Source organism: Mixophyes fleayi, chromosome 1, assembly GCF_038048845.1.
Source record: "Mixophyes fleayi isolate aMixFle1 chromosome 1, aMixFle1.hap1, whole genome shotgun sequence".
In the NCBI taxonomy this organism is placed as follows: Eukaryota; Metazoa; Chordata; class Amphibia; order Anura; family Limnodynastidae; genus Mixophyes; species Mixophyes fleayi.
The window spans coordinates 399,008,710-399,029,668 of record NC_134402.1 but is presented as its reverse complement, the minus strand read 5'-3'; the positions used below and the strand labels follow the sequence as shown (position 1 = coordinate 399,029,668).

General features: G+C 40.0%; 1 protein-coding gene across 1 annotated transcript in view; it reads left to right on the top strand.

Moving 5' to 3' along the window:
• The first annotated feature begins 4,566 nt into the window (after positions 1-4,566).
• CHD1 (chromodomain helicase DNA binding protein 1) overlaps positions 4,567-20,959 on the top strand; it is a 77,590-nt gene continuing 61,197 nt past the window's right edge. Inside the window, exons 1-7 of the mRNA XM_075181350.1 lie at positions 4,567-4,973; positions 9,002-9,181; positions 11,513-11,705; positions 12,005-12,124; positions 13,651-13,718; positions 14,530-14,694; positions 15,941-16,200. Of these exons, the coding sequence (XP_075037451.1) occupies positions 9,135-9,181; positions 11,513-11,705; positions 12,005-12,124; positions 13,651-13,718; positions 14,530-14,694; positions 15,941-16,200 (853 nt within the window). The 5' untranslated portion in view covers positions 4,567-4,973; positions 9,002-9,134. The remainder of the gene's footprint in view (positions 4,974-9,001; positions 9,182-11,512; positions 11,706-12,004; positions 12,125-13,650; positions 13,719-14,529; positions 14,695-15,940; positions 16,201-20,959) is intronic.

Below are 20,959 nucleotides of genomic sequence, written 5' to 3'. Positions count from 1 at the left end.
AAAACTTGCTGAGATTTCCTGCATCTTGTTTTAGACACAGGAAATCTAACAGCAAGTCTAATTAAACCTTCCTGTGCCTTCAGGTGCTGGACCCTCACACATCAAAAAGTCTAATTAAGATGAGATTAACATGGGACCTTTCTTCAGACAGTTGCAGAATACACATTCCCAAAGAAAAGTTACAAAATCCCAAACAAGTCATTTCACTACCAAAATACACAAAAGACTTCCTCAACAAAGGCTTATTGCATCAGGTATATACCTCAGAAATAATGCATTTCCTCTAGTAAAGTTAAAACAAAAAAACTAATTTCTTCCCCTGGTCTCAGAAATAAAGATATATCCTTTACTAGAATATACACAATATGAAAAATAGACACATTTGCAATTATATAAATAAGCTCCCTGCGCTATTTCCTTTAAATAAATTTATTCCATAAGTTATTTATAAGTGATCCAGTCACAGGCACAAATGCTTTGTTTTTGTTTTTTTAAATCAGTGGATACATTTGTGTCTCTCATTAATAGATGCAATAAAAACTGGATCAAATAGCATGCACCTATTAAAATCATGTCAGCATTGATATATTAACAATGCCTGGCAAGAGAAAGCTATTACTATGCCAAGCTGCTCCCATCTACCGTTATCTGTGATGATCACGTATGGTATGCTTACAGAAATTGTTACTGCCATCAAGGGCTAGATTTACTAAGCTGCGGGTTTGAAGAAGTGGGGATGTTGCCTATGGCAACCGATCAGAATCTAGCTTTCATTTATTTAGTACCTTCTATAAAATGACAGCTAGAATCTGATTGGTTGCTATAGGCAACATCCCCACTTTTTCAAACCCGCACCTTAGTAAATCTAGCCCCTACTGTCTTTTCTTATTGATATAAAACAGAATTTAAGTTACCTACAATTGACTTAGGAGTAAAGTGCCCAGGTAAAAATCTTGGAACGTTTAGGGTGTATTTCCTGGTATTTCCCGCACAAATTTTAAATGCGTGTACTTGTTTTTTTTTTTTAACCTGTAACCGAAATCTGTGCCTCTCTGCTTATTATAAATCTGTGTCTGTTATTAATCCTTCTCTGTTTCAATATTTCATGATTTCCCTAACTAGAAACATAAACATTAACTTCCTACATGGCAATTGCTGAATCAGCTCTGGGAGCTTTTCAACAAGACCACTGGGGTAACACCACACAAATGGACAATGCTGTACATCAATTCCACATTTAGTTTGCCAATAGATGTCTAGGATAATCTAATATGAGTGGGTATTGCAGCCTGCTTTGCAGATAAAAATATTTTTACAGCCAAAAATATTTTTACAGTCAAATAGATTACTGTTTGAGGTATGGAAAAATTGCAAACATTTTGGGCTACATTTATTAAAAGGACTGTTTGATGAAGTCGCCAGACTTACTAAAGGCCAAACCAGAAGTAAAGTGCCTGAAAACCACAAAGTGCCACATTACATATCGCCGTCCCGATTTTTAACATGATGAAAATACAAACATTTCTAAAAAATCTGTTTGAAAATGACAACCACCAACCCACCAAAATGTGCCATTATGTAAAAAAAAAAATGACTGTAATTTTTATTTTGAAATCATATTATATTTAGGACTTGCACAACTCAACCAAAGTTTAGAATATGAGGATTACAATGCAATAATGCAGAACTGTAATTTGATTCATAATACATTAAATAGTAATGTTTTTTTCATCAAATATTTTACACAATCACCAAGTTTACGTTAGTTACTTTGATAATGATCTCTTGTTGTCATGCAGAACTAATTGTGATGCTCCTCCACATCCTGCAAAAGGAACTGCTTCTGTTCCTCGTTTCATGTTATCGAAACATTGAATTCTTGGATTAGCGACACACCTCTCAGCAAGATCATTTAATACCTTCACTGACTCTGCAATCTTCTGACTGTTTTGGTATGATTCGAAGCTTTACTATTCCGCCGGGTCTTACTCCAAGAATTCCTTAGACAGACCAAGAATTTTGAACAAACTCAGCGTTGATCTTGTGACGAAGTTATGTAAAACCTTTGTTGCTGGCTGAAGAACTGGTGAAATATATTTTCAGAGGACTGTCAGATCCATCTGAATATTTGATAGCAGCAGCCATAAGTTTTTTTTTTTCTGTTGACACTTCATCATCAAAGAAACAGAAACCGACCAGTATTTCTGAGAGATACCATTGATGGTTGTTAAATGCCGTTTCAGCTACCATTGCAGCTTCTTTGTTTGGATAAACAGACAATGCATATTACAAAGCAAGGTCATTCCTTGGAGCTGCAGTTGATGAGGAGTTGAAATTATGCACTGAATAAAAAAATATTTATGATTCAATGTCAGTATACAAAGTGGAACCGAATGATGGGTTGGAGAAGTATGAAAAAAAAAGAATTGCCCATTGGAGATGGCATCACCCTACTAGCCACCCATCTTTGATCTAGGGATCCAGAAAGTGCATCTCAAAAGGAAATAAGGTTTAGGTCACTTGTAGAAGAATTGAGTCAAAGGGTTAGATTTACTAAGCTGCAGGTTTGAAAAAGTGGGGAAGTTGCCTATAGCAACCAATCAGATTCTGTCATTTTGTAGAAAGCACTAAATAAATGATAGCTAGAATCTGATTGGTTGCTATAGGCAACATCCCCACTTTTTTTTAAACCCGCAGCTTAATAAATCTAGCCCAAAGTGTCAAAATCAACTTGCATGTCCGATTTAATCCGTGTACATTTTTTTCAATTTATTGCCCCTCTTTCCAGTCTCCATAGAACCAAACAGACAGTTTGAGGCTTTTGGATGTTTATAGAGTCTAAATTCATTCTGCTTCATAACACTCCCATTTTTATGGGAAGCATGGTGTCTTCTCATTTGAGGGACTGGTGGGTTGCTAATTAAATCAGAATCAAAAACCATGCAAACTTTTTACATGCTCACTACTAGAAAGACACCATGCAATTCTTGAAACTTGTCATCTGTAGCCTTGCAATTTCAATAGAATCTTATAAAGTTAGTATAATCATGAATTTGCTCAGCCAAATATTGAACAAATATTTCAGGTAGGTGGACTTGGGAACTGCTGGCTAGCATCACTGAAACAGCTGTACATAGTTCACATCTATATCCAGTGGAAGCCCTGCAGCATTTGAGTAGATGTCCAGGATCTACATTTCAAAAGGAAAAGAGGCTTAATGCACACTGGTTCATGTATAGAAACCAGGCTTTGCCCTCCAAGTCAGTTCCAGGTTATGAGCTCCTTGTCATACACTGGTTCACCAGGTGGCAAAACATAACCTAACATGGTGGGTTGCATAGGCAAACTGAGGGGGGGGGGGGTTCCTAGTGCCTGGAAATCCCCCCTCCAATCCTGGGGCACTATATAACTGAGGTGGCTGGACCCTGCCCCCGCTTCACACGGCTCTGCTTGAAAAGGGAGAGCTGTGTCCACCCAACAGTAGTGCATGCAGCATTGCTCATGTATATTATAGGGATAGGAAGAGTCGGAAAGCAGCCAAACACGGTCTAATATTATAGGCATGCCCCCATGCATGGTGGCCACGCCCCACGCCCACTGGTGGAAACCCCCCTCTACAAATCCTGCGTTTGCCCCTGGGCTGTAGAGTACCTTTGTGTGTCCCACTGATACTAGAGATGAACTTGGCCATCAACCTTCGAAAAAAAAAAAATAGACTGTCATAGACTTCCTGTGCTATAAATCTTCTACAAAGCTTTAACAATAGTTTGTGTTTCCGAGAAGCTATATTCAAAAGTCCCCAAAGGTGTATTTCTGTAAACACCCAAAACAAGTATCTTGTTCACAACAAAATCAAAGTGCTTTTGGCTCCCCCTTGAAATCTTGGGATGTGTGCAAAACATTTTAACCAGCCACAGGCAACGTGCGACTTTCCAGGTGTCAGGGAACCATGATCCCCAGCAGTCTGTAAATCTATTGAGACTTGTTTGACAAGAGCTGCAACACCACGATTAATCCCCGATTTGAACCAGCAGAGACTCAAAGATGCAGATAAATTACAGTACCAAAATCTGCAATTTGTGGGATTTCGACAGGGTGTGCCAATCCCTGTTTTCACCCTTCTGAGACTTGTAGTTCCCCAGAAGCTGCCCAGCGAGGGTGTGCACTGCCAATCCCTGATTTCAACCATGTCCAAAGTGATACACCTGTCACTACTGTGCAAGCGGTTGCCTACAGAGAAGCAGCTACCAGACTAAAAATTACTCGAGGTCTTAATTATTAGTTTTTTTGCAGTTACAACAACGGCACTTTACTTCCGGCACCCATTCATGCAGAGCGCCCACGGCCCAGCGAGCACACGGCGGAAGTACACAGAGGATATCATTTCAAACCGCTACTCTCTAGGACTCCATGAAAGTGTACGCCCCACTGCAGACCACGCCCCCACTGCAGTCCACGCCCTCTCCGCACGGCCGCTCCTGTTGATTCACCAGCTTACCCCGCCCACGGCCTACGCTATTCCCAACCTAGGGGGCGGGGCCAGACGCTTTCGTATGATTCTACGGCTTGAACTACTCGCCCTGCAGCGCTCCCGTGACGTCACGCCCGGGGTTTCCAACCATCGTGAGTTTCGGAGGAGCTCGGCGGCGTCATGGCGGCTGCCTGGAGATAGGGAAGCGGTGGAGAATAGACCCGTAGGCTGACAACAACATTGACTTACACCCCCCCGTCGTTTTATTCAGTCACAGAAAGTGTTGATAAGAGACAGCGCGAGGCCGGCCTGTTCCGGTGCCGCTGTAAACAAAGACACGGTAACTCTCCTTGAGCTGGGATTGGAGGGAGAGCCGGAGCCGGAAGGAGGCGAAGGCCCCGGGATCGGCAGCGGAGCAGCGCGCACGTAGCGGCCTGTGTCCGTCTACGGTCATTAACGAGCAGTGTGTGAGGACGGCGGGAGGACCGGCCGCACTAGGGAGGTGAGGACCGGTGGGGTAGAGCTGGGGGGCACAATGGTCCACTGTGCGGGGAGAGGGGGTTATTAGGCCGCGGGTGACTTACTGCTGCCTGCTCCGCCTTTCCCAGGACATTGGAATGCAGCAGGCTCGTCTGATGGGGCAGGGCCTGGGAGCCGGAGGCTGGGAGTAGTGTAAGATGCCGGAGCGCTGGGGCCTTTCCCCACATCCACTCGCGTCATTGTGATAAAGTTTGTGCCTAGAATCCCGGGCAGCTAGTTCTGTATACGGTGTATGGTGATCAGCAGACTGCTGCCAGCGGTGTGTGCTGGATACTACTCACATTGTCATTTATATTCTGTGTACATGTGAGAGAATAACGCTCTGTCCAACTAATGTCCGGTGCTGGTCCACCACACGTGTCCCATACTACACTGCTGTGTAAATAGACATGCTTGTGTCATATTGGGACTAGCTCCTATAGACATTACTGATTATTCATTGTCAGCAGCTTTACAATAAAAACTATACTGGGTTGTGAAACCCCGAGGAAACGGTCTGTGCTATACTATGAATTTATACCTTATTTTTACCATCAGGAAGCAGACTGTATTTGCATGTCATGTACTGCCTGTCATGCTGGTAGCTTTAATAATGGTGTCAGTAAAAGGTCATTGCCAAACGTCCATTGATACTATTGAACAAGTTGTGAATAGCAATGTACTAACGTTGGGTCTCTTGGAATCCTGGAAATGTTTAGTCCTTCGTTGTATTTGGGTCATATAAGTATTATGTAAACATATATTTTACACATCCTTGCCCAGACACATTTGTAATGTCGTTTTGTATTCTCCAGCACAATGTTGCTTAAACTGTTATTAAATGGCCGTTTATTTCAATATGTTGTACATTGAAATGCTTTCCAAAGCCTGTGGAGTCCCTATAGTGTGTCTGCAATTAATATTGTGTACTATTGGCCAAGCCCAATATGCAAAATGTCATTACTAGTAGGACAGTGGGATACACCCATGTGTGTTTTTGTTGACATGTAGGTGTTCCGTACTGACAGGTCAGCCAGTAAACTGTGTATGGTCCCTTCAGACTGAGTGTACTTTACAATTGTATTGATGTAAAGCCAAACATTTGGCTACTGTGAGATTTTTTAACTGTACTTTTTATCATGTTAGATGTTTTATGTAGTTGTAATTATTGTAGTTATTACTGTAAACTGCATAATTGTTTGGTTTTAGCTTCACACCATCTGTGAACAAATAGCTTAAGAAGAAAATGAGATACAAATTATGCAGTTTCGTCTTTGTGTAAATATTTTTCAATAATATATGCAACTAAAACATTATCAGATGTTATGTTTGGATAGTGGCTATAGTTTCATCAATATTTTGTATGAAATTTCATAACTACTATTTTTGTTCTGTTCTATTCTCCTCAAATGTTGTTGCACTCCTTTTTTTTATTTGGTTTTGCTCTGCAGTACTTTTTTAACCTTCCTTAAAAATGCAGGGCCATCTTTCATTTGTTTACTGCTGGTATGCGGTTTGGCCTTGAACTGATTTTTCTGGCATGCGTGGGCCAGGTTGAAACCCATCTCTTATCCTCTTTAGCATGTTTTTTTTCAATGTTGTGTCCCTTTAACAGTGAGTTATCTGTTGGTTGTTAGTATGAATTGTGACAATAGGTATGCTGTGCCTCACTTTAGATGTAGGACAACATCTGCTACAGTTATGCATATATTGTAGCGATTGTTCTTCCACTAGTTGCTCATTTAATCACATTAATTACAAATAGTAACATGTTGGTTTTTGTTGGAATTATGACCTTTAGACTTAAGAATTAAATATATTGTATACACTACTTAAATTCAATGTTTTTATTGAACTTGTATTCAAAACAAAAATCATATAATACAATAATATTTCTCTACTAAATTTTAAGTAGAGTTGTGTCTTATGTTTAGTAAATATTCCACATGCACATTTCCTAAAATGTTATAACTTTCATTACCCTAATTTAAGTGATGTTTTTCATCACTCAAATAAAAAGTTGCTGTTATGGGTAGACAAAATGTTGTTTTTCTTCATACTTAAAAGTCATGGGGGTATATTTACTAAACTATGGGTTTGAAAAAGTGGAGATGTTGCCTATAGCAACCAATCAGCTCTAGTTATCATCTCTACTTTACTAAACTGCGGGTTTGAAAAATATACCCCATGGTCTCTTTAATTATGAGGCACCCAATATCTTCTGGTTTTTTTTGTTTTTTTGTAAAGGTACAACCATTCTCTTGCTTACCAAACAGTTGGCATACTTTCTCATTGAAGTTTGATAGACAGGTGCAAAATTGGGTCTGTGCAGGAAGTAGTTGTACAAACGTCAAATTACCATTTGCAGGCAAGTGAATACACAAACACATTGTGCAACTGGCTTCAACTGCTTACTGTTGTCATCATCTCCATTTATTTACCTAGCGTTGCCAATTCCGCAGAGCTATAAAGAGAATATTTGTTGTTCACATCAGTCTATTTTGGCATATATGTGATTACATTGCATGTTTAGCTTCTTTAGTTTTTATGGTTTGTTTCATTGTATCAAATACATACTCTCACAATACGCAGTATTTAGAAGCAACTGTAGGTAACCACATTTTATTAACATGCCCAAAAACAATTTTTTATTTGTGTTTAGTTGCATTACTCCTTAAAATTCCTGGAAATTATAATTGCACCTATAATTCATAGTGGTTTTTGGTTAGTTCTGGTAAATAAATCGTATGAAGGTGGTAATGGGGATCTGACAGTTGTCTTTCACTATGACACTTGGTCAAGTCTTACCTTGTAAAGTTGTCTGATGATATAAAAAGTCTAAGAAACTGACACAATTAAGTGTACTTGGATACCACACATATTTAGGACCATTATCCAGAAGCATATCCTGAAAGTTTTGAGAACCAGAAAGATGAAGTAAATGTCATACATACATGATCCCTGAACAATATCGCTTCAGTAGATGTGTAAGTAAAACAAAACAAAAACACTACTAAACAATTTAATGAGTGATGGTAAGGAAGATGTAGTTTTTAGATATAAGTATATTTTAGGCAATATTTATACTATACTGTTTTCTTTTTTTAGCCCCTCACCACACGCATGAAACAAATTTCCTCAGTTTTAAAGAATGGTAGTTATAAAATAACTTTTAAAGGACCGATAAAACGAAAAATAATGCTTTCAAATATGAACCATGAAAGTAATATATATTTAATTGATAGGTTGATTTTATTTTGCAGAAAGTAGTATGTTCATACTCCAGCACAGATAGATTACACTCCCGCCATATCTTTAGCACAGTGTCATGATGTCATCATATAGATCAAAAAGCAAAGTATGCAGTCGTTGAGTTAAGCTGGATACACACTACAGTACTCTTCCAATGCAATATTAACAATTTTGCCAATGACTGAAAGTCCCGATCAGCATGCAGATTCATGCATGATTTTACATGCTTTATCCTCAGATCTGTGCTCTTCACCTGTCATAACCACTGGCTGAAGAGATCATGACTCTCTGAACTCTATGTAGATCTGCCTACACCGCTGGTCATGAGTATATATACACACTTCAGAATTTGCCTGACATCGTTTATAGAGATTTTTAGTCTGGTTATAAAATCAAATGAAACAATGCGATGTGCTTTGGTACGATAAAACATGATCGTGGTAGAATACACACTAATGCAATATTGGACCAAACAGTTGTTTATCATGTGATCTGCACGATAATCAGGTGAAAGACCTGTAGTATGTGCCCAGCTTTACTGTAACTTCTTTCATCTAGAATAAAAAAGCAGCATTCTACTGCCCAAGTGCTGACAAACTGTGATCAGTCTTCTGTCTCATGATAGTATTTCTTAAAACGCTGTACAGGACTTATTTATTTAGCACATGGGTTATCAGGCAAGAATAACTGTTTTATGGTTACTAGTGTTTGAAATATGTGTCTAATGTTTAACTTTTTTTTTCTCTTCCCCTGTTTTAGGTTCATTTAGAAGCACGTCACTTTTCCTACAGTGTTTTTTAAAACGGACAAACAACTTAATGTTTGAGTATTAACGACCAGGTCATATTTTGGAAATTGTATATATTTGTTTTAAATCTGTGACTATTTGACAATGAATGGGCATAGTGATGAGGAAAGCAATAGTAGCGGAAATTCAAGGTGAGAAGTTCTTATTTTTACACGATTTACATTTGGGAATGCAGATTTTCACAATGCTGTACTCGTAATATGTACCTATTTTGCTATATCTTTTAGAAATCTTAGTTCTTTGCTCAGTACTTGTGTAATAGTACTCTTGTTTAAAAATTGAATGCAATCACATAAAGCTTTGTAATGTGTAACTAATAAGACTGACTAAACTGTTTAATTGCTTAAACTTTTATGTAAATTTCTGGCAGTCAAACCACGTAAAAATGCTTTACTGGCCAAGTGTAAGTGTGCTTGTTCAATGGTTTTGGCCTGCATAGTTTTATATGTGTTGGGATTGGGGGAGGCGGGGGTTAATATCTATTACACTGAATAGTTTCACACTCTTGAAAAGATTTTTCACAGCGGTCTTCCAGAGGACAATTGTCAAAACCAGTGGTGTGTACAACTTCTTTTAAAAGTAACATATGGTTCGTATTTTTGATAGTCTATTGAATTCAATATTATTCATACCTTCTGTTCTTTAAGTGCAAGTTTATCGAGTATCAACATGATTGTCCTATTTTATTGCTATCAAGAGTTTATATTAATCAGTAGGGCATCCCAGTCACACATCCCCTACCTTGGTACCAGACTCCTACTTGACATGGCAAAGGGGGACAAAATATTTAAACGAGTGCCCCTTTCTCACCTTTGTGCAGGACTTCAGTGAAGACCTCTGCTGGAGTCACTGTTACCCCTACATAGCAAAAAGGTTCAATTTTTGAGTGTACAAAGGCAAGCTCTGCTGACCAGTTTGTAGTATACATTCAACTTTAATGCCAGTAAGGGTGTGACAGGGAGTGCATCTGATTCACTGCAGAGCTCCATTGTTGCAGTCCAGCATTATACAAGTAGTGGACCAAGAAATGTAAACTCTTTTTAGTAAATGAGGGAAAGCGAGAGCTTCCATACAGTGCGACTAAAGCATTACTTAGGCAAATAACTGTCAAGCAGAATCCGTTATGTAGAAAATTGTTTGTTTGTCCTAGTTATCTATAATTGTGGCTAACATAGCTGCAAAGGAGACTTCATTGACTTTGAAATTTGAGTTTTTGTTGGGGCCTATTTGGCAGGAGTTTCGGTGACCAAGGCGGCTGAACTTGCTAATGTTTCACAAGCAGCAGTGTCTAAGGAGATATCCTCATATAAGTCCAAGGGAAAAATATAATCTGCAAGATGCAGCAGTGGATAGCAGCATATACTCCCAAGTTTGTGATATCTGTTCATTAATTCAAAGTGGAAGGCAAAACAATCAAGCAACTGTAAATATATTGGTTGCAAAGTATGACCTGTGGCACAAGAAGCAGGTTTGATAAAGCCTGCCCTCAGAGCAAGATATCATAGTCTGGTTCCAGCACATCAACTGCTCATCACACCTGGCAATGCAAGATCATTGGTGCATAGAGCACAGCCAGACTACTGAACAACGGAGGAAGGTTATGTGGTCAAATGAATTATCCCTCACCATTGTCAACAAAGGTGAGTGCATGTGTGATGGCAACAGTCTCACATGCACTTGCCTTGTCTTCTTGTTTCCAGCAGTGAAGTTACCTGATTGCTGTGTGGTATATTTTTTGCTATTTTGATTTGGATTATTCTCTTAACGGGACGATCAATGCTTATTGCTAAATAATGGTGCTAGATGATCAACTTCACTCCATGTTGCAACACTTCTTTCCTGACTGGAGGGGTGTCTTTCAGAATAAGTGCTCTCGTCCACAGAGCATGGTCATCCAATGGTTTTGATAAGCATGACACTCATGTTCTCCATATGTCATGGCCTTTCTCAGCTCCTAGATCTGAACCTAATTGTCATTTATGGGATACTCTGTAATGATGGCTGAGACGCCATTTTTTTTCCACTATTATCAATTTTCTCAATAGACATCTGGTTGTTTTCAGAAAAATGGTGCTGTATCTTATTGGCACAATTTTAGACACTTTGTAGACTCAATCCCACTGCTGGCACATACTGGCTGCATGTGCAGGCCCAATGTCTATTAAGTAACTTTATATTTATGTATGTGTTTGCTTGTCTGTCAAATACTTATACAGCTTCTGAGTGTTATCAATTAACTCAAACACAACAAAGGGAGTGGAGACTGGTTGGTAAAATATGGCAGGTGATGGTTCTTTTAATTTTGGCCAACTGGAAACTTTATGTACTAGACAAGACTTAACAATGAACTGAGCCCATCCTGAATTTAATATTTGTTGTGGTATGTTGCTATATCTGTAGCTTAATAGTATTGTAAATTTTCAACTTTGTTCACATGTCATTTTTTTTTTCTTTTTAAACAGCCGATCAGATGATGAATCTGGTTCTGGATCAGGGTCTAGCTCTGGGAGCAGTAGTGATGGAAGTAGTAGTCAGTCTGGAAGCAGTGACTCAGATAGTGGCTCAGAATCTGGAAGCCAGTCAGATTCCGAGTCAGACACGTCAAAAGAAAAGAAACCTGTTCAGTCAAAGTCTCCCAGGCTGGATGGAGCTGAGGTAATGTGTGAATTAGGAGAGTACACAGCAGTGTATATGGATTTTTAAAAGGGAGTTGCTTTAAAAACATGGTATTCTAAAATGCCAGTGCCACACTAATTTAACTTACTATTTGTCTTTACGCTAACATTCGTAATCTCCCTGTTTCTGTAGTACTATAGGATATGTTTGGCACTCTATAAATAGTTAATTAAAAATGTATTCTTAAATTATTCCTGTTTATGCTGCTTTTTCATATTTACTGTTATAAAGTAAAGGTAGATTGGATATTTATTAATGTGCTGTTTCTTATTTTGCAGTTCTGGAAATCCAATCCCAGCATTCTAGCTGTACAGAGATCTGCTATGCTGAGAAAGCAACAGCAGCAGCAGCAGCTACAGCAGAAACCGCCAGCATCTTCAAACAGCAACTCTGAAGAGGCATGTAAATGAATGCAGACTCTTTTCCTAAATCCTTATATACCTAAAATCTAGTGTGTGGGTTTTTTGTTTTGTTTTTTAGCAAGGGTAACTAACACACACACCCTGTTACCATCTCCTGGGGTAGATGGTGTTTATAGCAGCTGAGAGATTTCATACAAGTCCAAAAGTTTTGTGCAACTGGCCTATAGCTAGTTTTATTCATTAACAAAACTCCAAAATAAACACCTTGCTGTCCGGCTCTAACTAAACACTAGTCACTCCTGACTAACAAACTAAGACAAAAACAAAAATAAGTTTCAGTACAGTTACTTACAGGCAGATATCGGGCTTTCTGCAGCCTTTTACCAGCACCACTCAGGTGCAGCTCCTGATTACCAGCAGAATTACTGGTAACTTGGAAGATCTGGTTTATGGGCCTAATGAGTGGAACCTGCCCTCTCTCGCCATCTATAAACTCCAGGACCCTTTTCCAACTTTTCAACAAGCCTATAGCCTTTCAGCACCGTAATATAATTACAATAACATTTTCCTGGGGTTTTAAAACAAGTAGGTTAGGAACCTCGGTGAAATATACCTGCCATGATTCTCTAACCTAGTGACTTTGTCACAATACACACTCTGATACACACACGCTCTAGATGGGCCATTTTTGAATAATGTTACCTGCTTCTTGTGACCTAGAACGAACTTCTCCTATGTTTTCCGAGTACCATATCACCTGTACTTTCAGTACCATGAGACTATATGGTACAGAAGAGGATTTGGTATATGTGCTTTATTGGATTAGAAATATAGACTATACCATGTTGAAAGAAGCAATATTTGTGTGCACCCTACTTCCTGATGTATAGTATTGCAAACAAAGACGCTCCTAATTCACCAGCTATGTGTAATAGTCAGGATTATAACCAGGACTACCATGTGGGTGCTTGACTGTGAAACTCCATACTCCAGCTAAAGATAAGAACGAGAAATCCAATACTCCAGAAACTGCTTAGTTGAATAAGTTAAAATGTATCTTCATTTAATTTACATCTTTAAAACATGTGATGGCAGCTTATGTATTTCAGGCAGCACCTGTTTCTAATCCTAGCTATGATTAAGGGCAGATGCTGCCTGAAATACATAAGCTGCTATCACATGTTTTCAAAATGAATAGTATTAACTTGGCATCTGCAATGTTACTGGTCATCAGAGGGGTCATATAATTTTTATTTACAGTGCTGTCTCCCGCTACCGTGCACCTTCTGTCAATGACAAAAACATTTCAATATTTTGTTTGCATTATTATTGCATCTCTAATATAAGAAATTATGCCTTGTACTACACCTTACAGACCAGTGTCCTGACATTTTCCCCTGTTCAGTCCTTCTTTATATGATTATTGATTTATTAGGTATTTCTAAGAATGAAAAGAAAAAAAGGGGTTTGCAGAGAAATCTGTAGCAGAATGAGTTTAAGTAAAACCTACCCAAATGTTGTCGCCAACTTCAGTAATAATTTTGTTCTACTTCTTTTTGTAGGACTCCTCCAGCAGTAAAGACTCTGATGAGGATTCCTCCAGTGGCAATAAAAAGAAAAACCACAAAGAGTAAGTTAACTCAAAATACAAGTTATGTTGCTTCCAAATTAAATGTGCTGATTCCTTGTCTGATGTCTAAATGCTTCTTGGTGCTGGTGTTATTTTCATTGCTCTCTACACACATCTCTGCTCACGGCCAGGTACTTGGTCATCCTCTTCTCTTCAGCATCTATAATGGTTGTTTTCATAAGTCTGAATATCCTCCTGTATACAAATTATTCTGGTTGGCTAAGTGATGTTTTCTCCTTATGTATGTGAATGGGATTCTTTCGTTACTGGTATGGGCTTCATCTCTTAAATCTGGTGGCTGAATATGTTACCTGAAACCTTTTTGGTTTCTACTTTTTTCTTTTCTTTTTTCACTTTGCGTTGTTAGTCTCTTGCCTTTGGCTTTGCACTATTCCTGGTATTTCATCTGCTCTGTCCTGGTCTTTGTTCTGCTAATGCTAACCTCCGATGTTGCTTGTAGCAGCTCCTTGCATTGTATGTCTCTTGTTTTGCTGTTTGGTATGTAGTACTTGAGACCTTTTTGTGAAATTATTCATGGTATGTAAATCGTATTATGTAGAATAGTGGTTTTGTTTTTTTGTTTTACCTTGTTTGGCTTGTTAAAAATGAAATCTAAAACTTGTTTAAAGTGTTGTTTTTATCCTTGATGTATGGGATATAATTTGTTGCGCACTTTGTGGCTTCACAAACTAAGTCATTTAAAGTGTGTGGCTGTTTTATTGGTGATGCTGGCCCCTTATTTAGAGTTTGTGTGTGAGGCAAGCATGCATGTTGTAACTTTTCACCATTTCCGCCCTCTCAATATGTCCAGTGACGATTGGCAGATGACCGTCTCAGGTTCTGGTGGTGACGCTTCATCGACCAGTTCCAGTTCAGATTCCGACACTGGGGGGGATAGACAGAAAAGCAGCAGTAGGGACAGCGAATCTGATTATGAACCGAGTCATAAAGTAAAAAACAAGAAATCTCAAAACAGGTAAGGGCTAGTCTCTGATGTTGGTTTTCCATTACGAAATTTCTGCACAAATAGCTTATTCCAGAACTGTAGTGCGGACATTTAATGCAGTAGCAATGTCTGATCTTTAGACTTGTTACTTATATTTAACTCATTCCATCTTGTATTGCATGATCACTTTCTCTTGAATGAAAATACATCAGCACATGAAAGGAGCAGACATTTTCTTTCTCTTTGACTTTAACACATGTATACGTTAAACTGTACTTGTGTAGATGTTTTGGGTTTTTTTGTTGTTTTTTTTTACAATGTTTTGATTTAGCGCTGGTGTTGCTGCTAGAACTAAATTTATTGTAATTACAATGCTTCCCTACTTGTTAATGAAAATTACACCTCTTTATTTGGGTGCATTATGTACCACCATCAGACATGTTTTTATATTGTTTGTGGCTTTTTCTTTATTATATAGCAATGTGTAGAAGAGTTCTTGTGATAAGCTGAATATGTGTAAGATTCAGGCATGCTATGCAGATGTGGGCCAGTCATTTAAAGAATTGAACAATGTCCTATTTTCTGTTTGGAGAACGATTATCTAAAAAGAAATATCAATCTACTTCTATAATTCTTGCTGGGGAAACATCTTTCTCAGGTTGTAACGCTAAAGTGCCATCTGCCTACCTTACCAGTAATATTATCTAATATGTAAGCATACAGAAACTTGTCACAACTAGCAAAATTTGGTGTAAGATTGTGGTTTTGGGGGGTTCTAAGCTGCTTGTCTGTTTTTAGATGGTTACACACCAGTAGCTACTAATAAAGACAATTTGAAAATATGGGGTAAGGGTATATTCAGTATTGAACAGCATGTTTTAGTGTACAACTGCTTACTGAATACTTTATTATAGAAATGATGATTACACCTAGAATAAAACCCTATATATTTTTGTACAGTGTGTTACCCTAATGATTATACTTCTGCACAAATCTTGTTGCTGTATGAGCGCTATTTTTTCTGTCTATAAAACTTATCTACGACTTGGACACAATCATTTGTAACATACCTGTAGTTTAATGTTTCAAAGTATTGGAACAAAAGGATAAAAAATGTCCCTACTTCTGGCTAATCATTTTATATATGGATCATGATATTTAAGGTCAAGTGTATATTTATGTAATTATTTTGCATTATGGTTTATTGGATTTATAGTCTGTGTGTAAATTTGGATGTAATTTGTCTTGTTCACCAAGAAGTTGTTTTCTGTTTCAGGCCCAAAGCGAAAAATGGGAAAAAAATTACTGGTCAGCCTAAAAGAGGCACAGAGTCTTCGGATGATGATGACGACGACTTTGATAAGCGAGGATCTAGGCGGCAGGCTACAGTTAATGTCAGCTATAAGGAAGATGAGGAAATGAAAACGGACTCTGATGACTTATTGGAAGTTTGTGGGGAAGATGTCCCGCAAGCAGATGAAGATGAGTTTGAAACGATTGAAAGAGTAATGGATTCCAGATTTGGACGCAAAGGAGGTAAATAGTAATACAAACTGTTTGACAGGGGTTTTTATTTGTTTGGTTTTAAATCCTCTTATTCTTTGTTTGCAAAGAAAATGTTTTTGTGTTGCTCAGTGTGAATTTGCTGTTGGTTGAATAAGATACAGATAAGTTTTGATGAATATTTGTTATTGAGATATAGTTAAATGTAAGTAATCTATGTTTCTATTAGATCACTTGGAGGAGCATGAATGGTTAGATGATTTACTGGGTAAATGTTTTTCTAAGTTTGGGACCCTCTCCTGTCTGGCTGCTGATTAGCACATTACATTCACAGTGGAATGTAAGTGTAAGCGTAGCTTGCGATTGAAAAACGTGCACACAAGTGTAAATGCGCTACATTCAGAGTTGAAGATGTTTCTAGGTATGCATGTGTAGCAGATGCATTCAGTGGAGAACAGAAACCTCTCGGGCACTTTGCGTCTAATGTGCGGTGGTATAGAGAAACGTAGTATTTTATATGCAACAAATCCAATTGCTGTGAAGCTCCTTTTAAACTTGTCTAGCTAAGAATATATGATGTTAAATTATGTGGAAAGGCGAGGGCTGCTTGGACCTTGAAGACTTACAGAAGCCTAAATAGGAAGGAAAAAATAATTGTATACTTGGGTTCACTACACACAACCTGTCACCTCATGCTAAAATGTGAACAGTGTGGGCAAATTGTGATCTAATTTTATTTTTAAGATTTCCTCTAATATTTGACTGTATTGTATCAGAATGGGAATGTTGTTAATTGAGTTATTTTATTTTTTTAATCTAGTTTTATTTGTTTATGTAACTGTTTCTTGAGAGTACTTTTTTTTTTTATTTGAATTTTCTCTTTCACACTAGTTGGGGGGACATTGCTCACCTTGGGGTATAGAGGGTGCTGTGGGAGTAATGGCACTAAAAACCTGTCAAACCTGCTCTCCTCTATGTCCCCTGCACAGGAAGAGCTCCGTGTTTTTCTTGGTGCTTACGGAGAAGGGCACTTTTAGTCTAGTCTTAGAGGTACAGGGATTGACCAGAGTGTCTAATTCCCTTGAAAAATTGTTCCATTCTAGTATAGCAGGAGGACGGCGTAAACGCTTGGGTCTGGCTATTGCCCAGGAGTTAGTAGATTTGGACATGGATCCATCCGAATTGGGAGATGGTGATGTTCTAGAGGATTCTGACTTACCCACTTGCCCACAGGTCAGAAGGATATGTCCAATAGACAAGTCATTGAGGACCTTATCCTGGCAGTGTGACAGGTTCTTATCATATCGGATGGGGAACAATCTGTGTCACAGACCTCCATGTTTAAAAGGGCAAACAAAAAAATATATTCCCTCCTGTAGAACTGTTGGAAATTTGGGACTAGGCCAGTCTTAAGCCTGATAATATATTTGATTCCCAGACGATACAAAACTTTTCTACCCCTTTTCAGATTCGGAGGTAGGATCATGGGAGACTCATCCCAGTATCGATGCTCCTATTGCACACTTGGCGAAGTCTACTGTTTTTCTGTTGCAGAGTGCAGTGTCGCTTAAAGACAGTACTGACACATAGTATGAAGCGATTTTGCAATCTATTTATTTAGCGTCTAGGATGTCCCTGCGACTGGTGATAACAGGGACTTGGGTCATTAAAGCTGTCGAAAAATGGGCCACTACCCTCCATGCAGGAATTCAGTCTGGCGTAGCTAGAACTGAGTTGGCTCCTCTGGCAGAGCATATTAAAGATGCTGCTGAGTTTTTAGGGGCTGCAGTTCTGGATGCGGGTCAGGGGTTGTCAAAAACCTCTTCTTTAGCAGTGGCAGCTAGGCACACATTGTGGTTAAGATCTTGGGAAGTGGATGCTGATTCCAAGAGAGCTTAGGAATCTGTCCCAAATGACAGAGCGGCTTTATTTGCTTCTCCTTTGTACAAATTCATCACTCAGGCCACAAGGGGGAAGAATGCTCTTCTTCCGGAAGCTGCACCGAAAGCAGTAGGGAGGCGTTTTCACTCCTTTTGGTTTGTCAATGCGCTGTAGAGGTGGTTCTTCCAGTAGCCAAGCCCCGGTTACAAGGGGAGGGTGGCAAAGAGGCAGACAGGCCTGGAACGACGTCGCCCTGCCCCATAGCCAGCAGACAAACAATCGGCATGACTTCCTGCATCCTCCACTGTGGGCTCTGGTGGTGGGAGCACGTCTACTGCATTTTCAGGAGGGGTGGCTCAGGTTTATCACAGGCGCCTGGGTGAAAGGTATAGTGTCCAGGGGATACATCTTGGACCTAATGAGGGCACCACCACGGTGTTTCATGACTACACCTTTTCCCAGGGAGTCAGAGAAAAGACAGGCTTTGCAGGGGGGCCGTACAGTCGCTTTCAGGATGCCGGGGTGATTCTTCCAGTTTTGTTGGGGCAGAATGGTAAAGGCTTTTATGCTCACCCTTTTCTGGTGCTAAAACTGGATAGGTCCTTCAGACCAATTCTAAACCTGAAGGACCTCAACACCTGCTGACGGGTACCCAGCTTTCGAATGGAGTCCGTCAGATCTGTGATAAATTCCATGAAGAAAGGCGAATGCTTAGCATCCTTGGATATCAAGAATGCTTAACTACACTTTCTGATATGGATAGGTCATCAAAGTCTCTTGCAGTGGGCCTGGGGCATTTTCAGTTCATGGCTCTCACATTCGGTTTGGCCACCACACTGCGAGTGTTCACAAAGGTGATAGCTATAATGGCAGCTCAGCTGCATTTACAGGAGGTGACTATTTTACCTTACCTAGACCTGCTGATCAAGGTGGAGTAGGTACCTGGGCTTCAGTCACATCTGCAGCTGACCAGGGACTTTGTGCAGGAACACGGATGGGTGATCAACTGCAAAAATTCCAGTTGGATACCAACCCAATGTATGGTGTTTCTGGGATTGTTGTTTGACACCAATTGTCAGAGGGTTTTTCTCCCTTCAGACAAAGTGTAGAAGATCCAGTGTCAGGTAAAAGATCTTTTATCTCTAAATTGTGTCTCAGTACTTCAGTGTATGAAGCTACTGGGTCGCATGATTTCCTCGTTTGAGGCTCTGCAGTTCGTTTCCATTCGCGCAAGTTCCATCAGGAGATTCTGGCAAAGTGGTCAAGGTCGGATCCCTGCTTAGAAAGGCAGGTCTTTCGGTTGTCACAGACAACACGCCTGTCTCTTCTTTGGTGGCTGAGGAGGGACACAGGGGCGTCCTTTTCCGGTGTGGGACTGGACCGTGGTAATGATGGATGCCAGCTTGTTGGGGTGGGGTGCAGTCACTCTTCACCTCAGATTGCAAGGGATTTGGACAACGGAGGAAGCATGGTTGCCCATAAATGTTCTGAAGCTACGGCCAGTATTCAGTGCTCTAGTTCAGGCACAGTCCTTCCCGGCAAGTCGGCCAATCTGAATAGTCTGACTAAGCTACGGCGGTAGCTTACATAAATTGTCAAGGAGGAACAAAGAGTTCTCTTGCCATGAAGAAAGTGTCAAAGATCATTAAATGGAATTTCAGCGGTGTTCATCCTGGGGGTGGACAACTGGGAGGCTGACTACTTAAGTCAGCATGCCCTTCATCCAGGCGAATAGTCACTCCATCCGGAGGTGTTTTCTCAAATAGTCCTCCAGTGGGGTCAGCCAGAAATGGACATGATGCCCTCGCGGCACATCCGCAAGGTAGAAAGGTATTTGTGCCAGGTCAAGAGACCCTCAGGCATTCTTAAAGGACGCTATGATGTTACACTGGAACTTCAAGTTGGTGTACCTTTACCCTTCACTTCCGATGCTGCCGCAGATCTTGCAGAAAGTGAGAGGTGAAAGGGTTCCAGTGATTCTACTGGCACCAGATTGGCCAAGAAGAGCATGGTTCTCAGATCTTCTAGACATGTTGGGGGATCGTCCTTGGCATCTGCCTCTCAGGAAGGATCTTCTCAGTAAATTGATTCTCAGAAAGAAAGGGGTTTCAGAGAAAGTGTTTTTTCGCCTGGGCCTTGGTTTTCACCAGTCACCATTTATCACCGCATTTGGAAAGCATATATATGTTACGTGAGAAGATCAAAGTGCCTACTAATTCCTTTCGTTTAGCCAGGGTGTTTGCTTTTCTGCAAGATGGTCTGGACAAGGGATTGAGGTTGTCGTCCCTTAAGGTCCAGGTAGCGGCATTGTCTGTGTATTTTCAGAAAGGTATCGCTCTGTTGCCGGAGGTGCAGACGTTTCTACAGGGTGTACTTCATGTACAACCGCCTTTTGTTCCGCAAGTGGCTCCGTGGGACCTAAACCTGGTCCTTTTCATGTACTTCAAAAGTTGCCCTTTGGAGACTGTTTCTTTAAAACCTCTCTTGTGGAAAGTGACCTTTTTGCTGGCCATTGCTTTGGCCAGACTGGTTTCAGAGTTGGCAGCCCTGTCATGTCGGGCTCCTCTTCTGATTTACCTTGACGATTGTGCGGTGCTTAGAACTACCCCTACGTTTCAACCAAAGGTGATCTCGAGGTTTCACATAAATCAGGGTATTATTCTGCCGGTTCTTCTTCAGGATTCGCTGGCGCCTGGTCAGGACTCGGTCTCTTTAGATGTGGTCAGAGCTTTGAGGATTTATGTGGACCGTACAGCTTTGGTTAAAAAAACGGATAGTCTTCTAATCCTGTATGACGATCACAAGCATGGCTGGCCAGCTGCAAAGCAGACTGTGTCTAGATGGATCACCGCTACTATCCTGCAGGTATACAGATTGGAGGGCTCTCCTATTCCTGAAGGTCTGACAGCTC